The following is a 22428-nucleotide window of genomic DNA, read 5'->3' on the forward strand; positions in this document are numbered from 1 at the left end:
ATGTATTGATGTGCCATCCTGGAGGTTTGGACTACCAGTGCAACCTCTGGTAAGAAGTGTTCTTTTTTCTTAGCAGAGTACAGTATATGGTTTTAATAAGTTGCGACTGGTAAGAGTAGATGTTGCGATTAGATAGAGAAAATGTGAAGCAAGTATATTAAAAGCACCACCAAACACATAACTATTTATTCAGAAAAATTAGTCTGAAGATAACATGCATGTTTTTGCAGTATTTCAAAAAGCAGCATTAAAATAACTTTATACGAAGTGGGGATGCTATGTTTTTTGTAATTTAGTTACTTCATTAGTTGTGTTTCAGTCCATTTTTTTTTTTTTTGCATGTTCAGTCAGAGAAATCTAGTATCTAAAATGAAATTTTTTGTATAATACTTTTCCAATTTGTGTTAAGACATCGTTGTTTCAAGAGTACTTACTAATCAGTTTGTGCTAATCGTGTCTGCTTTCTTGTGATTTGTGACTTGTGATTTGGTGCCATACAAATAAAGACTGATTGATCTTCCAGACTGTCTGCTTGCCTGCTGTATGCTCATCAGTCTGTTTTTGCATTTGCCCCCTTGTTTTTGTGTAATAATACATTTAATTTATAAAGCATCTTTCAAAAGTTGAAAATAGTTCTTTTCACTTTACCCTTTTAACCATAAAATTTTGTTGTATGTGATAAAAACAGATGTAAAAGAAAATGAAATGGATCAGTGTCTGTCTTATTTTGATTAAAAAAAAAAGAAAGCTTTTTTTTATTCAGAAACCTGCAGATGTTATATCTACATGTCAGGACATTATTATTGTAGATATGTTGTTTTATCACAGTAACAGTCTTACAAACACTGGCAGCTGTAAACACTCAAAAACATTAGAAATTCATACACTAGTTTGATACCTATACCCTAACATCTATGGTGTATTTAACATTTATAATTATCAGAGAAAGTTACATTATTTTTGGTGCCCATCAGTCTCCCAGTACATACGAGTGAATGTGTGAATGAGGCATTAACTCAAAGAACTTTGGAGAAAGGTGTTTTATGAAGTTCAGTCCATTTACTTGTGTTAGTTTGCAGGGCAGCTCTGCCGCATCCAATATAGTGGACGTATCACAGCAACGGGGCAACCCGCTCAATGTGGCGTCTACATATGTGTGTCTGTGTCTGTCGCTGCAGTGCTGAGGGACAACTTTTACTATCAGGGTGAACCTTCTCTATCTTTACGTCCTACTTTTTAAAGTTGTACTACTGCTTGGCCAGTAGTTTGCAAGAGAATACATACTTTTCCTTAGCAGCTGGTGGTTATATCATGTCCAATATGGTGGACAACTCGAGCAATGGTGTCATGTGAGAAACCTCAATATGTGCTTGTTCATAAGCTTATTTTTAAGCACTGTCAAGTTGTACTAAAATTGAGTGAGTGTGTCTAAACTTCTGACTGGTACTGTACACCGTTCATAATAAATTGTTTCAACTTAATTTTTCTATTTATTTAACGACTGTATTGAAGCACACGTAAAGCTTTGTCGGGGAAACATTCATGAAACAACGGAAATTCAATTAACGCTGTAGGTTTGCGCCACTATCCGTGTGTATTTCCCTCTGGTGCTACAGTGCTGATAAGTAACTGAGACTGTGGCCCAAACAGCCTTTATTATCAAGTTGCAGTTAAGGCTCCACGTATATCCTCCTGTGCTGGGCTGTGAATAAAGATAATGTCTACCATTTTTTGCGGAAAGACACGATTCAGTCAGAGGTACAGCTGTACGTCCCTGACCAAAAAACAAAAACAAAAAAATAGTCTGATGGATTCGTTCCTCAATTTGTATTGTCACCATGACATAGTTGCACATGACTTATTAATTTTGTTTGAATTTTGAAGTGATGGCAATGTTCATGCATTGCTCACAAAGCATATGAAACAACGCGTATTTTTCTCTAATTGTTTTCTAGATAAATTATCTTTACACATTTTCACATTTTTGGGATCTGTGGGACCCCAAACAGTGAAGTGCATGGAATTCTATTTTCTTAAAGAAAAAGAAAAACAGAAAGGAAGCTGGCATGAAATGAGAAAACAGAGATCCTACGGAACAACACTTGAATTTCTACTTTGGCGAGATCAAGCCTTTTACACAAATGGTAAATGGTAAATGGACTAGTTCTTATATAGCGCTTTTCTACTCAATCAGAGCACTCAAAGCGCTTATACAACCTGTTTGCATTCACCCATGCACTCCCATTCATACAAGCACTTCCATCATTAATTAAGCTAAGTGCTTTTTTAATTAACTAGCATTCACACGCATTCATACTCCGACAGAACGGTCGGAGAGCAACTTAGGGTTAAGTATCTTGCCCAAGGATACATTGGCATGTAGCCTGGAGTAGCCAGGATTCGAACCGCTGACCTTCCGATCAGTAGGTGACCTGCTCTACCTACTGAGCTATAGCCACAAAGGAATCTGCCATCTCTCAGCATTACAGTGGTTACAACTGTCACCTCACAGGAAGGGTTCTGGGTTCAAATCTCCTGGTCAAACTGGGTCCTCTCCCTATTTTGCTTGGATTTCCTCCAGGTACCCTGGTTTCCTCCCATAGTTTAAGGAAGGCAGAAAGATGGAAATTTCAAAAGATGGAACTGTGATTGTGTTTATGAATACTGGGGTGATGGAGACTTTATTCATTTTCATTAAGATATCATATTTTTTCCACTGTGCTTGGACTGTCTGACTGAGTCTAAGCACAGTGAAAAAATCTTTTTAGAAATAACCTCTCTGGCTTTGATAAAAACCCTTTCACATGGTACTGAGGAGGCCGGGCTGCACAAGTAAAAAAACTAACTTGTAAATATTATAATAGTGACACATCGGGGTGGCTGTGGCTCAGGAGGTAGAGCAGGTCACCCACTAATTGGAAGGTTGATTGTTCGATTCCTGGCTGCATATCAAAGTATCTCTGGTGTTCTAGTATGAATGTGTGTGAATGTTAAACAGTAAAAGTACTTAGCTTAACTATATATGGAAGTGCATGGGTGAATGTAAAGGTGTTGTATAAGTGCTTTGAGTGCTTGGTTAGAGTAGAAAAGTGCTATATAAGAACTATTCCATTCACATTTCATTATTTACAGGAATATTATGTGTAATATCTTACTGGGCAAGATGAGCTCAAAGTGTTGCCATACAGGGAAAACACTCTGTCTCCATATTTGGGCGTTTCTGTCCTTGAGTAAACATGGCAAGAGGTTACTATAAGCACAGTTTGTTATAACACACTGACTCACAAGTGAAAAATACCAGCCACGCTGTTGTAGCTGCCAATAAACTGTGTCCCTGTTTTTTAAATAGCCTCTCGACTGCAAACAGAGGACCAAAGAACAGATATTTTGGCTAATGCCTTCGGGAGACATCAGGACAATGAAGGCCAGAACAAACAGACTGAGGAACAGCTTTTATGCCAGGGCTATCATTGAACTGAACTCTGTGTGGTTTGGACAGTGATGTGGGGTGGTAGTGCTGACTGTGTGCGTGCGTTGGTGTGTGTATTGGGGCTAGATTCATCTTAATTTACTATTGTGCACTGTATTTTAGTAATCATTTTTATCACTCATATTTTTATTATTTTATTATTTATTGTCTGAGGCACCTACAAAGGAATGCATTTTAAATTTCGTTGTGCAACTTCTGTGTACAATGACAATAAAGATTCTGATCTGATCTGAGACATAGGAAGAAAATATTTATATGTATTATTTTTCTGTATTATAAAACACAAACGCTCTGAGTAATCCCATTTACTCCATATTAATATAAACAAAGAATGATGTCACATAATACGATTGATTAGAAATTAGATTGCTTTCCTGTTTCCTGGCATCATATTCTGAGTGCTGTTGTTGGTTTATGAGGTTTCAGTTTGGTACCAAGCTGGTCTGGGTTGAGCTCACTGTGGTAATTAAATTATTCACCATTACAGAGAGGAGATGGCTCTTCACAGTCTTCCATAATGTAGTCAATAATGTAAAACTTTATCAATTAGCTTACTCACCCAGAAATGTCAGCAAGTATGGGTACAAAGTAATTCTCAGCAAATTACCTTAATTTCCCAGTTAATGGTTCAGATGCTCAGGAGATTCCAATCTGTGTAATCATTATGTAATAGAATTTAGACAAATTATGCATCCTCCACAATCAAGAAGAAACACAACATGACTGAAAAATGATCACAACACTACTATATTAAACATCTAAAGTGGACCATTAACAATTCTTTAAGTCATGGTGCTCACGTGGGACATGTATTAGTACTTAAAAAATTATATACGATTTTTAAAAGAAACAAGTCTTTTTTCACCTGCTCGCTTTAGGGGTCACCACAACGGGTCATCTGCCTCCATCTCATCCTATCACTAGGATCCGCCTCATTCACACCGACCCTCTGCAGGACCTCCTTATCTACATCCATGAACCTCTTTTTCACCTGCCCAGCAGCTCCATCTTCAACATCCTTTGTCATCCAAACCACCCTGTCTGCACTCTCTTCTTCACTTCGCTTGTGCACTGTTCATTGTTCTGGATGGTTGACCCCAAGCTCGATTGGCATTTGCCATAGAATTCCCAAATTGGCAAGCCCACCATGGGCACTGCTCCAGTCTGCATGCCAGAATATCCTTGGGCAAGTTACTGATCCCCAAGTTGCTCTCCGATGCAACTGTCAGAGTATGAAGATGTGTGAATATTAGATGGAAAGCACTTAGCTGTAGAAGGAAGTGCTTGTGTGGATGGGTAAATGCAAATGTGTTATATAAAGCCCTCTGAGTGCTCAGTTACAGTTGTACTTTCCCAGTCATCTGACATCCAACTTGTAGGGCATACACACTGAAACACTCAACATCACCAGCCTCAAACTCATGATCCTGCCTGACACTCTGTTCACCTCCACAACAGTATTCACATACTCTTTCTTCAAGATTACACCTGCTCCATTTCACTTCTACACCATGGCAGAGCAATTTTGATTCCACCTCTAATGTTCCTGCATCACTTCCCTTCAGTCCTGGGGACCTGTGGCTAACGGTTCTGTCTCATTTGTTTCATATTGGAGGTGTTACTGTTGTCTTTACTTTAGCAAGGCTAAATTTGTTTTATGCCTCTGTTTACAAGGTGGGACTTTACACTACAGCATAAACATCTGCATTTCACTGACTTCAAACTGCAGATGTTGTCCATGGTACTGATCAAAGGCTGGAATTTTGCTATTGATATTATTGATTATTGCGATGTAAAATGAGATTGTGTTTACAGTGTGTGTTTGTGTTTGTGTTGAGAGAGAAAGAGAGAGAATTTGAGATGTGTGATTTCTTAGTGAGACATGGTGGTGAAGGTCCCCTAAAAATGTCATTTTACTATTGTTCTATACTTCAAAAGCTTGCATATCAAAGTGTTAAAAAAAAGAGAGAAGAAGAAGAAGAAAATAAGAAGCAGAATGTTTTGATTAATATTTTTGTGAGGAAATTGGTTTTAGCCTGGTTCTCTGCTGGTTCAGATACTGTCCAAGTGGATATGAGCTTTGGATGTTTTACACACAGAGAAAACAATCATATTTTTCTTTCCTTCTAAGACAAGCAAGTCTCATGTTGGTTGATGTCTGTTCCCTCGACTTCTGCCTCCTCCTGTCTCTCTGGTAGGAGGGACACAAAGAGAGGAGTCTTAGTGAGGAAGTGAGGATGCACAAATTGCTGCTCTGATTAGTGGAGGAGCACATTTGGAGAAGAACTTTGGGCAAGACAAGTTTGCATCCAGAGGCTGGGTGGTAAGCAGCAGCAGAAGGAAGCTGGAAAACGCACTCTCAGCAGTAGGAACGAGCTCAGAGACTGAAGGCATTTAACAGCTTTATCTTCACGACGATGTTTTCAGTGTATCCGAAACCTTTTCTGTGGGTTCTGTTATGTGTGTGCACCTTTCCTGCAGGCAATAATGGTGAGAAAAAAGTCCTTTTATCTTAAATTAAAACTACATTTAAAAACCTGTTTCTGGACATGTTAGAGATGAAAATTGAGAATGATTTTATGATTGTGTCTTCGTTGAGTCTCAGGAAATGATCCGGATATGATTTTATAACAAATTCATTTCTGATGTTTCTCGAGCAGAAATAATTAAAATGAGACAAATATTCCTGCTTACAAGTCTTGTATCGCTAGTTGGACAAGATGCTTAAAGATTTGGTTTTACTCTCTGGGAATCTGTGATGGACTTTTTTTATCATTTATTTCTATTTATTTTAAATTCTATATAAACTAATGATTATCATTTATTTGTAATTATTGCATGTATACATTGTTAAAAATAACCTGAAAAATTACTTTGCATCTTTCAGGGACTTCTTTTGTTCTCTCAATCTTCAGGTGTCACTAATTTTTAAATAATTATACATTTGCAGCATTAAACTCTTGTTCAGGACGTCTGAAATGGAAAATTTGCCTTGTTATTTATACTTTTAGTTGAAAATGAGCTACAACTAATTTAATTGATGTATAATCTGAAAATTGCAAAGATTAAACATCACAAATATTTATTAAGATAACTGGGTAGTATAGAACATACAAATCAAAAAGGAAAGAACAACAAAAATTTGACCATTAATTTCAGATGTAAAACTTCCATTGTTATGTCTTGGATCACACTGACAAGTTTTTTTTTTTTCTCTCTCTTTTAAGGCACTCCAGACAATAAAACTGAACCAGAAGGAGCGACTGGAGCAGGTTTTATGTATAGGCCAAATGATAATCGAATTGGAACACACAGACCAACGGTCGATACTGATAAAGATCCCAGATTAAATCATTCTTCATTTGCTCAGGCGCCTAACAGAACAATTCCCAGAGGAGGACTTTCAGACCACGCACTGATGTTTCTAACCGGCCCCGTGTCCACCATCCTTTTACCTTCCTTCTACACACTGGTCTGCTCCATCAGCGTGCCCATTAACGTTTATGCTCTGCTGGCCTTTGCTCGGGGGATCCGTCCTAAGAAGCCAGCAGCAATCTATATGGTGAACCTGGCCTTTGCCGATCTGCTCTTTGCACTGATGCTCCCCTTCAAGATCTCCTACCACTTTGAAGGCAACAACTGGAAATTTGGCTGGTTCATGTGCCGTGTGGTCACTGCTGCCTTTTTCTGTAACATGTATTGTTCTGTTCTTCTCATAGCTTGCATCAGTGTGGACCGGCTGCTTGCTATAGTTTATCCCATTGACTCTCTGACTTGGAGGAGTCCAAGGAACACAATCATAGCCTGTGTAACCATGTGGGTATTATCCTTTGCTGGCTCAGTGCCCCTCATCACCTCCAACCATACTTTTCACCTCAGTGAATTGAACATCACCACCTGCCATGATGTCCACTCCTTAGAAAAGATCACCTTTCTAAAGGTCTACTCCCTCACCATCTGCTGCATCCTCTTCTTCCTCCCTCTGCTCATCACAGTGGTGTCCTACACTCGGGTAATCTGGACACTGAGCAGAGTCCAACATGATAGTCCAGGAACATCACGCAGGAGAACAAGAGCAGTGTTGATGGCTTTGATTGTGCTGGTGATATTTGTGCTGTGTTTCATGCCCACAAACTGTCTACTGTTTGCACACTACCTGCAATTAAATGAAGGACTCGAAAAGAACGGCGATGCATCCGATAGCTACTACGCACTCTATCTGGTGTTCCTGTGTTTGGGAAGTCTGAACTGCCTCCTGGACCCCCTGCTCTACTACTTTGGATCCTCTCAGTGCCGGAAACAACTATCCAACGTGCTGAGGTGTAAGGAGGCTACCAAGCTCAGTGACAAAAACGACATCACTCATTCATCTGATTCATGGAGATTCAGCTTAAAACCAATCCTAAAGTCCAGAAAGCTACAAACTACTGAAAGCTCTGAAATGAACTCCTAAGTTACCAAAGTGGTCTCTTTCTAATTTCAATCCCAAAACAAGAAACTACTGGTCTGACTGACTCTCACAATGGGCTGATATTTTAGTTAATTCTTAACTCTAATTTTTTATTTCTCAATGATTTATCATGAAATTGGAGTAGCTGTGAGCACTGATCAGACAGATAACAGGTAGATATTTGAATTCTTTGAAAATCTTTCTTTATGATTAGAATGAATTAAATGCTTCCCATTCTCTTCTTAATGTATCAAGTCAACAGAATGAGCTCAAAGCACTGGCATCATAACACAAATGCACAGAGAGATGCCTTCTGAGTGCTACATGCAGTTTAAAGAAAAGAAAAAAATATATTTAAAGACATTATTAGTAGATGGTCTAGAATATGTCACTCACTCAAGTGTTACACTCAACCAAAGGAAACTGTTTGAAGTTTTCTGTGATTTTGTGTATACATGTTTGAAGATAAATCCATTTCTAAGCAGTTTGTATCTTGACTGAAAAAAAATATATTTTTTTTAACATTTGCCTGTTAAAAACCATGCTTTTACATTTTTATTCTTTAGAGATTTTTTTCTGATTTTTAATTGTGTTTTATACCTGGCAGCATGGTGGCATGGTGGTTAGCACTGTTGCCCCACAGCTAGACAGTCTGGGTTTGAATCCACCTTACTCTGGCCTTTCTGTGTGGAGTTTGCATGTTCTGCCCGTGTTTGTGTGGGTTTTCTCCAGTGTCCTCCCACAGTCCAAAGATATGCAGTCAGTGGGGTTAGGTTAATTGGTGATTCTTCATTGCCCATAGCTGTGAATGGTTGTCTGTCTCTCTGGTGACCTGTACAGGCCTCTTCCCCACTACAGCTGGAATAGACTCCAGCCTCCCCATGACCCTGAGCAGGATAAGTGGAAGTACTGAGATGCACTGAGCTTATTTTCCCTCATAAGTAGATACTGCCCTCTGCTGGCTGAAATTCTGCATTTATTAATATTGTTTAATTGAAGCTTTTGTTCCCTTTTAACGATTTGATGAATTGACACCATGATATTTAGAATAGAATAGAATAGAGGTTTATTGATCCCTTGCAGGAAATTGCTTTGTTACAGCAGCAGCAATTACACTAATGTAAATACACAATATAAATACTAAAAATACTACATACTTTATACAAAATATAAATACTGTGTCACCAAGAATATTATACACACAATATAAGAGCTATATGCACAACATAAATATAAATACTATATACAACTGTGCATTCTGGTTAGTGGTTCACGTTAAAGTGTCTGATTGCTGCCGGCAGGAAGGACTTCCTACTGAGTTCTGTTCTGCACCGAGGTGGTATCAGTCTGTATCGAGGTGGTATCAGTCTGTATCGAGGCGGTATCAGTCTGTATCGAGGCGGTATCAGTCTGTATCGAGGTGGTATCAGTCTGTATCAAGGTGGTATCAGTCTGTATCGAGGTGGTATCAGTCTGTATCGAGGCGGTATCAGTCTGTATCGAGGTGGTATCAGTCTGTATCGAGGTGGTATCAGTCTGTAGTGAGGTGGTATCAGTCTGTATCAAGGTGGTATCAGTCTGTATCGAGGTGGTATCAGTCTGTATCGAGGCGGTATCAGTCTGTATCGAGGTGGTATCAGTCAGGGGCTTTCCTGAAGTGCCTCCAGGTCATGCAGTGGGTGTGAGCTTTCTCCTGCCATGAATGAACAAAGCCTTCAAAGCTGTATCAAGTTGCTTAGCCATCATATTTATTCAAGCACAACATCTATTGGAGATATGTGGGGCAAACCCCAACCCCCAAAACAGCAAATCTTTCATTTTTGTCTTTCACACATTTTATTAAAAATCATTGATGTGACAAGTCAAAGATTTAAAAAGTCAAAAATCTTTTGTACTTTTGCAATTTCTAGTGTGAAAATAGATTCATATAAAAAAGTAATAAATACAAATTACTAATTTTGCAGTCTTTCTAAACCTGTATTGCCACATTTAGCTCCAGGACCTCTCATTTGATATGTGATATGTAATTTACATTTGAGGCTAGAATCAAACAAAGTCTGGCATCTCTCAAAAAAGAAACACTGATAATCAGTTAAGATGTCCTGCTGCATGTACCTCATAAACATTACTGTTTTGTATATTTGTCTTCTGGTGTTTCTTTAACTTTTTGATGTTTCCTACTTCATATTTTACTGTTTCTCTCTTTTGGCATTTCTCACACTGTCCTGTGCTGTGCTTTTCTATTAACTACACAGTTGTAATGCCTCATTTTTATCCTAGACAAACATAAAAATATTCCCTATTGCTTTGTCCTGACTCCATTTTTTCTTTAGTATACAGGCATCTTTCCTTTGTCTCTATATGCCACCTGTGTTGCCACTTCTGTTTTATTTTTATTTTTATTTTGATACAATTAGTGATTTTGCTTCCAAATTACAGAGTGCCTGGGGCCCCACCCAGGCCTTACAGTGCAGGGCCCCCACATGCACCACATTTCATGCCAGTACCGGGGCCCACAGTGGGTTGCTCACCCAGAGCACACATGTGCCCAATGGTTCATTACCACGAATAATTGGTATGAAATGTGGATGAGGAAGTTGCTCAAAAAAAAAAAAAAAAGAGAAAAAATAACAATAAAAGAAAACTGCTTTCAGCTACTCCGTTATTCATAAGGGTTTCAAGAAGTTAGTGAATTTGGCTGATTTTTATACCAGATGCCCTTACTGTCTCTTCCCCAACTCAAACCAACCAAACACTTGAACCACTACACTATGGAGCCACTTGTAATTTCCACTTATACCTATGTGGCTCGACTCGAGGGTTAGGGTTTTCCATTCGGTGGTAGTACCAGGTACAGAACCAGGTACTTTTTTAGTACCTACTCAGTCATGTGGTTTAAGTGAGCTGAGTTGAGCCAAAAATTTAACGGATCGCATGCCACTGATTGGCCAGGGAGTGGCTCATTGGATGAGTCAAAAGAGCAACTCCTTCAAAAGAATCAAACCTGCCATTTTTGAAACCTGGCAATGAGAGAAACTGCCACGCTTTAACCAACACAAACATTTTTGTGCTTGGTGGCTAACAGCAGAATCCAGAAGGAGCTAGATGGAGCGATTGTTTGTGTTTGTGTCTGTGACACAAACACAACTGAGGGTTTTACTCAGTTATAATAGAAAATTATAAACACTCCTCCAATTCAGAGATCATACATCTCTACCCCAAAACCCCCTAATAAGGAGGTTAAGTTAAATTTAGTTACAATAAATTTTATTTATGTAGCACCAAATCACAACAGTTGCCTCAACCCATATAGGGGGTAGTACACCTTAGCTGGTAGGAGTACAACGAAGACCTTCTGGCAAGAGGATGGATTGTGAAGTGTAGATTCCCCTACTACTACTGCACCCATAGTTTGCGTGTGGAAGTAGGAGGAAGTAGATGCTGTATAGACACCTGTCTTCTAAACCAATGCACGTTACCAGTGTTAATTTAATAGTTTTTGTCAACAAACCTTTTTTTTCATGACAATAACGAGACAATAACTAAATAAAAATTACCTAAAATTATAAAAATGATAACGAAACTAACTGACACTTAATTGACAAGTCAAAGAATGAAAACGAGACGAAAATGCTTGGCGGGGACGATATCCAATCAGAACTGATTTAATTTTGTGACAGGGCAGGACAAGTTAGGAAAACAATAATCAAACGCACAGTTGCACAAATTTGCTGTAAACCCGGGAAGACCAAACTAGCCTGTGATTTGTCGTTCCTTCCGATAGAACTAAGTTATGTAAACAATGTCAGCAGGGAGAAAGAGAAGAGCCGATGTATGGACACATTTGTACTTTGACGTTGTGACAAACAAAACGATGTGTAAACCATGTGGGGAGACTATCTCGGGTAAAAACACGTCAAATCTTAAACAACATCTGCAAACCAGTCACCCAGATCTCCATGCAAAGGTAAGCATTTTAATGTCATGCAGGGTAAAGTGTTTTTCCCAGTTTAGCGCTTGCATTTGGAGAAAATCTCCACACCGCGGTGGATTAGACTTGTACCTTTCAGAGCGTGTCCTGCTGTAAAACGCTTGTATTTTCTCAGTAAGGTGGTGTTAATGATCAAGTGTGTGGGAAGCAGGTGAAACGCTAATGTTAATATTATTTATATTGCATAACTTTTAAAAAATTTTTAATTTTGTGTAAGTGTGTATAATGACTAATTCAAGGGAACTGAAGAAAAAGCATTTACATTTTTACACCCTTTATATTTTAGTCAACTAAATCGACTGTAGATTTAGTCGACTATATTCTTATGATAATTTCATCAACTAAAACTAGACTAAAACTAAAACTATTCAGATGACTAAATTATGACTAAAACTAAATTACATTTTCATCAAAAGACTATGACTAAAACTAAATCAAAATTTGCTGTCGAATTAACACTGCGCGTTACCCAACTGTCACCCCTGTCTGGAATCCAGGACCTCACTGATAGTCTAGGGGGGGTTACAACTGGTTTGCTATTTTAGACCAGGGGACAGCGTACCCCCACGGTTTTACAGCAGAGTGGTCACGCCACCTGATTGTGTTTATCACCTCATGGTGACCTCTGGGGTCGTGAAGAATGGGTGTGAATCCCCTTCAGCCTGACCAGCACAACTGCATTTCAGCAAAGTATGGAAGACATGCTTGCTCCCCTTTGAGATCAATGTTGCATCCCATATTTTGATGACATATTTTGCTATGCCGAGACATTTGAGGTCCATGTGGAAGGACTGATAAAAATCCTAAAGAGCCAGGGAGATAAGCGCTCGTGTGACCTGTTTAAGAGAGAAGTGAGATATGCTGGATGCTTGGTTTCAGCTGAAGCAGTATGCACTGATTCAAAAACGGTTAAGGCAGATATAAGGAGGATTGCTGTTTTCCTGAGTTACGACTGCCCATAAAGTACCATTCAACAGTTTGGACACACTGTGTTCAAACTTCCACATGCTGTAGAAGACAGCCAGAGATTAACAATAATTAAGGATTAAATGCAGAGTGGTGCATACATATAGTAAAAAGAGGTGAATGAAAAGAAATACTCAAAGCATGCTTTGTGGATAGCTGCTCTGACTCTAGCACAGGGTGACCGACTTGAACCAAGCAGTGGAGAAGTGAACAGATTGAGCTACAAAGCGCTCAAAGGAGAGACACTGTAATAGATGATATTTTGAAACTAAAGGGTCAAATCAAATACAGATTACCTGAAACAGAAAGTGAGAGGCCCTGCCAAAAATGGGATGCATGAATGGCCAGAGCCGAGCAATGAAGATGGAGTTCTATATCATAAGACTGCAGAAGCAGCAGCAAGTTTTACCAACCAGCTTCAAGTCATTATTTCTTAAGGAGTTGCATGACAACATGGGGCATGTCGGGGTCAAAAAAGTTTTTAGTTTGGTTAAAGATGGGCTGCAGGTCTGTTCTCTCCTCTGAGGTGCAGTTGGAGAACCACACCGTGCATCCATCGTTCAGGACACTTTCTGTGGTGCATTGGTAGAAGTTGGTGAGGAGTTTTGGTGGGAGCCCAGTTTTTTCTGAGGGACTGCAGGAAGAAGAGTCTCTGCTGGGCGTTCTTCACCTCTTCTTTGGTGTTTACTACCCACATCAAGTCCCTTGAGAGGTGAACACCAAGGTACTTGAAGCTCCCCGCCTCTTCCACCTTTTCCCCAGCTATCACCAGACTGGCATGTACTGTACTGTGTCCTTGTGTTTCCTGAAGTCAGTGACAAGCTCCTTTGTCTTGTTGATGCTGAGGAGTAGGTCATTATTCTGGCAGCAGGATGTGAGGGCCTGGACCTCCTGTCTGTAAGCTGCCTCATCTACCTTTTTGTTATCAATCCCACCACAGCTGTGTCATGTGCAAACTTGAATGTATAGGTACTGTCATAAATGGGGGTGCAGTCATGTGTAAAAAGTGCAAATGGGAGTGGATTGAGAACACAGCCTTGGGGGTGCCAGTGTTGATGAGTATGTTAGATGAGCGCTATATAAGAACTAGTCCATTTACCACGGTCCCTCTCTTGATGCTTGAATAAGACTGAGCAAAATCTCAACTGTGTCCATGTAAGACATCTAAGAGGCTGAGAGGGGACCATTGTCTTCTTTGAGGTAGTTGAGGAACTCAAAATGAGCTGGCATCTTGCCTGAGAGTTTCCTCAAATCTGGGCTGTGATACTTTATCACACAGCTTGCAGACTGCTTGCAGAATTTCCTTCAAAGTAAATGAGGTCCTAAAGGTGATTTCTTTCTAACCAGGGATCAAAGTCTTTCCAGGCTAGTGTCAGGAGAGCCTCATAGAGCAGTTTGTGGAACCTTATTGCTCAGTTATACCTGTGACCATCATAAACCCTTGTGATTGAGCCGTCAGCTAACACTCCTGCTTCTATGTAAAGGTCTCAGACCAGCATCTGCAAAGCATTTTCCATGAAAATGCAGGTGGTCTGAAACTCTCCCATTCTTAAAATGATGTCCTCAGAGGTCTCTGGTTGTTTCCAGGTGAATTCTGCAGCTTCGGGCCTACAATACCTGGTCAAAAACAAAAACATTGTTGTTGAGCTGCAGAGACAGAGCAAAGAAACTTCACCGTTGATCGTTGTGTGGCCAGAGTGTTATTTCTTGGAAAACAGCCATTTGCCGCATCCTGTAGAACAACAGCGTGATCAGCATCAACTGCCTGTACAACTGGGGGAATGGCATGCTTTCCTGCACTGTAAAAAGGAAGCACCACATCCACTGCTCCAATGCTTCTCTTCTTGTGTTTGGGATGCAAGGCAAAGGTCTGGTTTCAGCAGGATGATCAGCAATACTCTAGATTTTGCTTGAACTGCATTGTCAGTTCTACATTTGTAGTGAGTGTTTTAACAGCAAAAGGAACACAGTGGCCCTTTTTCCACCGACGAGGTTCGGTCCGGTGCCGGAGCCAGCATTTGAACTTTTCGGCATTTTTTTTTCCCACCGCGAACGCACTCGGTGCTCGGCCGAAAAATGTGTTAAACTCAGGCCCGGCAAGCTGGTCTTGAACCAAAGACATGTGACACAAGCGGCAGAAGGGCGTGACTCTGCCATCTCGACATAAAGTTTTCTACTGCTATTTCACTGCATGGTGTGTATTACATGAGAAAAGACTTTCATGGCTATGAATTAGGTTAGGCCCTAAGGCTGAACTTGCTGCTTTGTATCAGTTCTTATGACAAATAATGCAAATTCATACATGCTGAAAAGCTAATTCATGCATTTATTACTATTGTAATTCATTATTATCACCAGCAGTGTTGAATGTAATGTGTTCCAAAGGAATTCAGTTCAGTTCAGTTCATTTTTATTTATATAGCACCAAATCACAAAAACCAGTTGCCTCAAGGCGCTTTGTATTGTGGGTAAAGACCCTACAATAATACAGAGAAAACCCAACAGTCAAAACGATCCCCTATGAACAAGCACTTGGTGACTGTGGGAAGGAAAAAACTCCCTTTAAACAAGAAGAAACCTCCAGCAGAACCAGGCTCAGGGAGGGGCAGTCATCTGCCGCGACCGGTTGGGCTGAGGGGAGAGAGACAGGACAAAAGACATACTGTGGAAGACAGCCAGAGATTAATAATAATTAATGATTAAATACAGAGCGTAGTATAAACAAAGTAAATAAGGTGAATGAAAAGAAACAGTGCATTGTTGGAACTTCCCAGCAGCCTAGGCCTGTAGCAGGGTTCAGGGTCACCTGATCCAGCCCTAACCATAAGCTTGATCATAAAGGAAAGTTTTAAGCCTAATCTTAAAAACAGAGAGGGTGTCTGTCTCCCTAATCCAAGCTGGGAGCTGGTTCCACAGAAGAGGGGCCTGAAAGCTGAAGGCTCTGCCTCCCATTCTACTCTTAAGTGTCCGAGGAACCACAAGTAAGCCAGCAGTCTGAGAGCAAAGTGCTCTATTTGGGTGATATGGGACTATAAGGTATTTCAGATAAGATGGGGCCTGATTATTCAAGACCTTGTAGGTGAGAAGAAGGATTTTAAATTCTATTGTAGATTTAACAGGGAGCCAGTGAAGAGAAGCCAATATGGGAGAAATCTGCTCTCTCTTTCTAGTCCCTGTCAGTACTCTAGCTGCAGCATTTTGGATCAGCTGAACACTTTTCAGGGAGCTTTTAGGACAGCCTGATAATAATGAATTAAAATAATCCAGCATGAAGTAATAAATGCATGAATTAGCTTGTCAGCATCAGTCTGAGAGAGGATGTTTCTAATTTTAGAAATATTGTGCAAATCAAAAAAGCGGTCCTGTTACTGGAGGCCAGAGTAATGCCATCCAGAGTAAGTATCTGGTTTGACATCATGTTTCTAAGATTTGTGGGGCCGAGGACAAGAATTTCAGTTTTATCTGAATTTAGAAGCAGGAAATTAGAGGTCATCCAGGCCTTAATGTCTTTAAGACATTCCTGCAGTTTAACTGATTGATGTGTGTCATTAATTAATGTCGTGTTTTTATACATATCCTGAAAGTCTGGCAAAAAGAAAGGCTAACACAGAGAGAGAGAGAGAGAGAAAGAGAGAGAGAACCATTTACACTCACATTCACACCTATGGGCAATTTAGAATCACCAATACCTAAATACTGCTTGAATATATTTATTCTTTTGCTGAATTTATTTGTATTGTGGCAACATTTTTTGTAGTAGGAAAAAGCCCTGGAATTGTCCCTTTCAGTCTTGGTGCTACAAGTTTAATACAATACTCGAGTATGTTGCTAAACAAAAGAAATCAAAAGAAAAAAAATATGTGTTTCATTTTGACCTCATAAATCTGCATGCTGAGAGTTCCATAGAATGATAATTATGAAAGGAAAGAACATTCTAAAGATCACAGGACTTTTCTCACTATAAAGCTGACACTTCCAAAGCAGAAGTCATTTCACTGTCTTCTGTTCATGAGCGCACAACAAAAGTCAGAGCTTGGAGTTTGAGTTTCAAAACGTCTTTTATTGCCATAAACCTATGAGAAACATCCCTGAAAATATGAACAAGATGAGTTTCTCAGAGGAAATGGAGACCCTGGTGGTAAAGCTGCAGGCTTTAGATCTCAACGAAGATCCCACCCAGGAGTCAGTCTCCACTAACCAAGAATCCACTCGTCTCCAGAGAAGAAAAGTTCGATTCGGGGTTAGTGTTGAGAATAGTGGCAATAGAAAGGCGATAAAAATGAATACACGTGACTCAGCAGGGACACTGAGGCCCCCTAAAGCCGGCTCCTCCACTGCGATGCGGCTGCAGATGTGGAAAAATGCCAGAAGCTCCAAAACCAGCCAAAAGAAGAAGCAGAGGAAGCCAAAGCAGGGAGTAGCTAACGTTTGGATCATTGGATCCAGCTACATCAAACGAGGAGAGGAGGCAGCACGCCAGCAGTTTGGGCAGAATTTTGGACTCGGTGCCAAAGTTAAGTGGTGTGGAAAAGGTGGGATGCGCTGGGACGGCGTCCTTCCGCGTTTCTATGCCGAGCTCTCCTCACAGAGGCCCCCTGACGTTTTGGTGATCCATGCCGGAGGCAACGATTTGGGACTCACATCCGCCCAGAAACTTGCGTCTGTAATGACAAACCAACTGAGGCAGCTGCATGCAGACTTCCCGGCCATGAAAATCGCCTTTTCCTGCATCAATGAGCGCCAAGCATGGCGTTACGGAAGTCCACGGTGGATTGACAGCAACAGGAAGCTCGTCAATTCAAGTGTGAGAAAGGCTGTCGACTCCTTTGGAGGTGTCGTCATTGAACATCCTCAGCTGAAATATTACAACAATCAGATATTTCAGGGGGATGGAGTCCACTTCACCCAGAGAGGCAATGAACTGTTCCTGAAGAGCATTCACTCTGCCATCAAGAAGCTTCTTCAGGACCCATTGCAGAGAACATAAACCAACAACCCCAACCGGTCACGGCAGATGACCGCCCCTCCCTGAGCCTGGATCTGCCGGAGGTTTCTTCCCACTAAAAGGGAGTTTTTCCTCCCCGCTGTCGCCACGAGCTTGCTCATAGGGGGTCGTTTTGACTGTTGGGTCTATTGTAGGGGCTTCCCTTACAATATAAAGTGCACTGTTTACTGTATATACTGTTTGTCTTGTAAATAAATCAAACTGAATGTAATTGCACTGGACTCTAATTAAAAATGTACATATAAAATAAATTGTCAAAAACAAAAACAAAGTGTCCAAAGACTTTCCCTTTATTTACAGATTCTACAGCATGTTTTAAACTCAGAGTTTGTTGAGCATGCTTCCTGGAATTGGCCCCAGCTCACAAATACATTTGAAGTGAATGTGAAATAAATGTGAAGTGAATCTGAAGTTCATTTTAAGTAAATAGGAATGTGAGGTAAACTGTTAATGAATATCAAGTCAGCGCTGCCTGATTATGGAAAAAAATCATAATCATGATTATTTAACACGATTACTCATCGACTTTGTAAACAACTGCATTTATTGCACTAGATGAACAGTCAACACCATGAAATCTCATGCACTTCTACAATCTCTTGAAAATAAATGCTAAATTGAAAATAAAATACAGAATATATAAATAAAATAAAAAATATATAATTACATTGCAATCTGAACAAATACATTATAAATGAAATACAAATAATAAATAATTAAATAGAAAGGTAATGTCAAATATCATGACTAATAATATCATACATTCTGTACTTAATTAGAAGTACAAATACTTTAAAAAAGTACTCTGGTAAAAGTTGAAGTACTGGTTCAACTTCTTTACTCAAGTAAAAGTGAAAAAGTACAGGCTCTGAATTGTACTCAAAGTAAGAAAGTAAAAGGAGCTATTTGTACCAGCTTTTTTCTGTGTAAAGCTATCTGAACCTGCTATATTGATATAATAAGATTAAATAATATTACATGAGAATTGAATGTGTCATGTAGGACACAAGCTGTGAAAGGGAATTTAAAAACTCTATTTTCTGTTGCCTACATAGCAGAGGGTCACTGCGCCTCCACAGCGAAACACAAAAATGAGGATGCTCAGGGGTTACAGTGGGATTCAGAAGGTGGGGGAACCCTAAGATCAGTTGTTGTGGCTCCACTTGGGGAGAAAAATCACAACTTTGTCTTGTGAGCGCCAGTAAATTTTCTTGGTGTGCAGGCTGTGATCAGCTGAGCTGTGTTGCTGCCTGAAGTTTACACTCCTCTGTGCACAGCATACACTATGTTGCTTAGCCTGTGTTTGGGGGTTTTGTCCTTGGGGCCAGTTAGTGGGTGTCTGACTTTCTTTCGTGTGCATCTCCTCTGATTTGATGAAGGCCCAATTGGAATAACCACATGTGTTTTGAGGACGCCACTGTTCACATTTTGTACTGAGAACAAAGATGTTTTGAAAGAGGAGTGAAGGAGGCCATCTATGTCCACTGTGAACGGCCAGCAATGAACAGAGGTGGTGGCTCATGATAGCAGCTGTCAGCTTCCTAAAATACAGCCTAGAGATCCCTTCCAGGTGCCTCAAACCCCACTCACACTTATTGAGGTCACCTGAAGTGACAAGGTCTCACAAATCTCACAGTGGTTTCACAGGAAACCCTTTGGCCCACAAAGCTCCAGAAAGTACTATGACCTGGATGACTGAGTAGCTACACAGACAATGGGTCAACAACCCCCCACTAGGGTTTAAATAAAGTCCAGTCACCTTTTATGAAGTTCTTGAGAATAGCAGGAACGACACTTTGCCCATCAACAGTGGGCAGCAGGTGGTAGCTATCAGGGATCAAAAAGCATCCAATTTCACCAAATTATGCTGTATATGCACGTGGTCAATACGAGCCGTATTGCACAGGTCGCCAGCCTGTCGTAGGGCAAACACAGAGAGACAGACAACACTCACATTCATACCTATGGGCAATTTAGAGTGACCAATTAACCTAACCCCAGTAACTGCATGTCTTTGGGCTGTGGCAGGAAACCAGAGTACCCGGAGGAAACTCACTCAGACACGGGGAGAACATGCAAACTCCACACAGAGAGAGGCCTGGGCAAAGGTGGTGGCAGCGGCAGCAGTGGCTGGGCATGCGTCTGGAAAGGGGCATCAAGCCGGCCAGCACCAATGACTTATTTCCTGAAATAAGACAAAATATCTACTCATTCTAAAGACTAGATATTTTGTCTTATTTCAGTGATCTTACCAAGTGGAATTATCTTACTGCACTGGCAGATTATTTCACTCACTTTGTGAAGATTCAGACTATAATCAAGTGTAAATATCTAGTTTTTAGACAAAACACGTTTAAGCAACAGTTTCACCGTACAGGACCTCTCCTACAGCTGACACTTTTAAAACCCATTTTAAAACCCTTTTTTTTTCTTTGGCTTTTAAATCAGAATGAGTCTTGAGACCTGGATACATTAGTGATGCTGTTGTCTTTTACTTATGATTCATTATTTTTTGTTTCCTGTTTTAACTGTCTTCTTATCTTGTGTTTTATGTTATTTTATTTATTCTAATTTTACAGCACTTTGCTCAACTGCTGTTGTTTTTAATTGTGCTTTAGAAATAAACTTGACTTGACCACACAAGGTAAGAAAGACAACGAAGTATGTCACCCAACAGTGCCTCAGCAGTGACACACATCTGAGCCCGTACATCCAGCATAACCACACACTCACCAGTGGAGTTGGTTTCAATCAATTACCTACACTTAGAGCTAAGTAGAGGTGATACCATTACACCCTTCCTGTGGTAAACTACTTTATATGCATAGGCCTAACCAACTTGTAATAAGAATGGCAAGACTGCAGAAAATAGGCTTTTTATTGATTATATGTCCCAAAGCCTGGGATAAGATGAGGTATAATGGGAGTGTAATTGCGTGACTTTGCAACAAGGCGGAAGTGTGGTAGACTGTGTGTGGTAGACTGCTGCGAGGCTCCCAGATGAGAAAGAGCCTACAGGACAAACACTGCTCATTAGTTGGGTGTGGTACTGCAAATTTGGGTATTGATCCAACACCAAGTAAATACAGGGCCTGTACTATTGCTGATATCAAGTACTGATACTTTTAACTTATAAAGGCAGCAAAATCATGTGATTTTTACTTTACACAATAATTAGTTAACACAATAAAACACACCTTTTAGCATTTGTTGTATTTTAAATCTGGGTATTTTGGAGACCTGGAATGTGAATGTGCCTGGGTCAGCTTCTGTTGTTTAAATGTATTATATAAATGTGTTTTTCAGTTCCAATAAAAAATTAAAAGAGCCCACACACATTTCTCATTGGAGAAAATCTTTAAACTACAAACTTATTTAAGGAAATTTCCTTGACATGCAAAAGATTTCAATGGGCTGAACATATAGTCTATATAATATAGACTATATGTTCAGCCCATTGAAATGTGTTAACCCATAAGAACCCATCCATCCATCCATCCATCCATCCATCCATCCATCTTCTTCCGCTTTTCTGGGTCTGGTCGCAGGAGCAGCAGCCCAAGCAGAGAATTCCCTCACCCCAGCACCTCCACAGGCCCAGTGTATCCTGCAATTTTACAGGGACTGAATGGACTAAATGGCCCGCAACAACAGGCCAGACACCCCATACTCCTACAGGACCTCCCATATATGCAGTCGAATGCCTTCTCCAAGTCCATGAAGCACATATAGACTGGGTGGGCAAAGGCCCACGCACAGTCAAACAACCTTGAGAGGGTAAAGAGCTGGTCCAGTGGTCTACGACCAGTAAGACCCCATCTATAGCCAGTATCTTTCAACCTCACACACTAGCTCAGGTTCCTTCCCCACCAGAGAGATGACATTCCATGTACCAATAGCCAGTCTCAATAGCTGGGAATCGGTTCGCCAGGGCCACCGCCCTTGGCCACCGCCCAACACACACTGCACCAGATCCCTACGATGCCTCCTGCAGGTGGTGGGCCTATCAGTCTGTTAAATTAACAGATATGATGACCAATAATACTTTACTATTGATTAATGCTGAAGATCTGACATCAGTCATGAATGAAACATCACTTTAATAAAAATAACTGATGATCAGTTGATCAATGTCTGGTACATGTCACCTTAGAGGTCTGTTATTATTTCACTACTAAAACACAATGCAACACATAACATTCCCAATGTTGGGAGTAAGTCCAGAAATTGCTAAAAAAAAAAAAAAAAGAAACACCTGTTAAGTTCTTTTAAGCCAGATCAAGAAGATCCCACTTAATTTCTATTTTACTGAGATTTCGAATCAGTCATGTTCTCTCAGCCTCATATTTCTGAAAAAGAATAAAACATGTTTCATAACTGCATTTTTCCACAACAGTCAGATTTCCCTGTATGGTGTTTCCCTATTATAAATAGCATACCAACAAACATGCCTGTGCAGGACAGCAGTGGGTAGGTGTGGGTGAACTGTGGGGCTTTGTGGCATGGCAAACCTGCACCTACACAAG

General features: G+C 40.3%; 1 protein-coding gene across 1 annotated transcript; it reads left to right on the forward strand.

Annotated features, from left to right (window-relative positions):
- Nucleotides 1-6767: 6767 nt before the first annotated feature.
- On the forward strand, nt 6768-7943 carry LOC115789705 (proteinase-activated receptor 1-like). The gene has a single exon (XM_030743221.1). It carries the CDS (start codon nt 6768-6770, stop codon nt 7941-7943), a length of 1176 nt encoding a protein of 391 aa, XP_030599081.1.
- The last annotated feature ends 14485 nt before the right edge of the window (nt 7944-22428 follow it).

Source organism: Archocentrus centrarchus, chromosome 12 (assembly GCF_007364275.1).
Source record: "Archocentrus centrarchus isolate MPI-CPG fArcCen1 chromosome 12, fArcCen1, whole genome shotgun sequence".
NCBI classification, from domain to species: Eukaryota; Metazoa; Chordata; class Actinopteri; order Cichliformes; family Cichlidae; genus Archocentrus; species Archocentrus centrarchus.

What these genes read in the sequence shown, in the direction of transcription:
- LOC115789705 (XM_030743221.1), top strand. Translation starts at nt 6,768, where the DNA reads ATGTATAGGCCAAATGATAATCGAATTGGAACACACAGACCAACGGTC.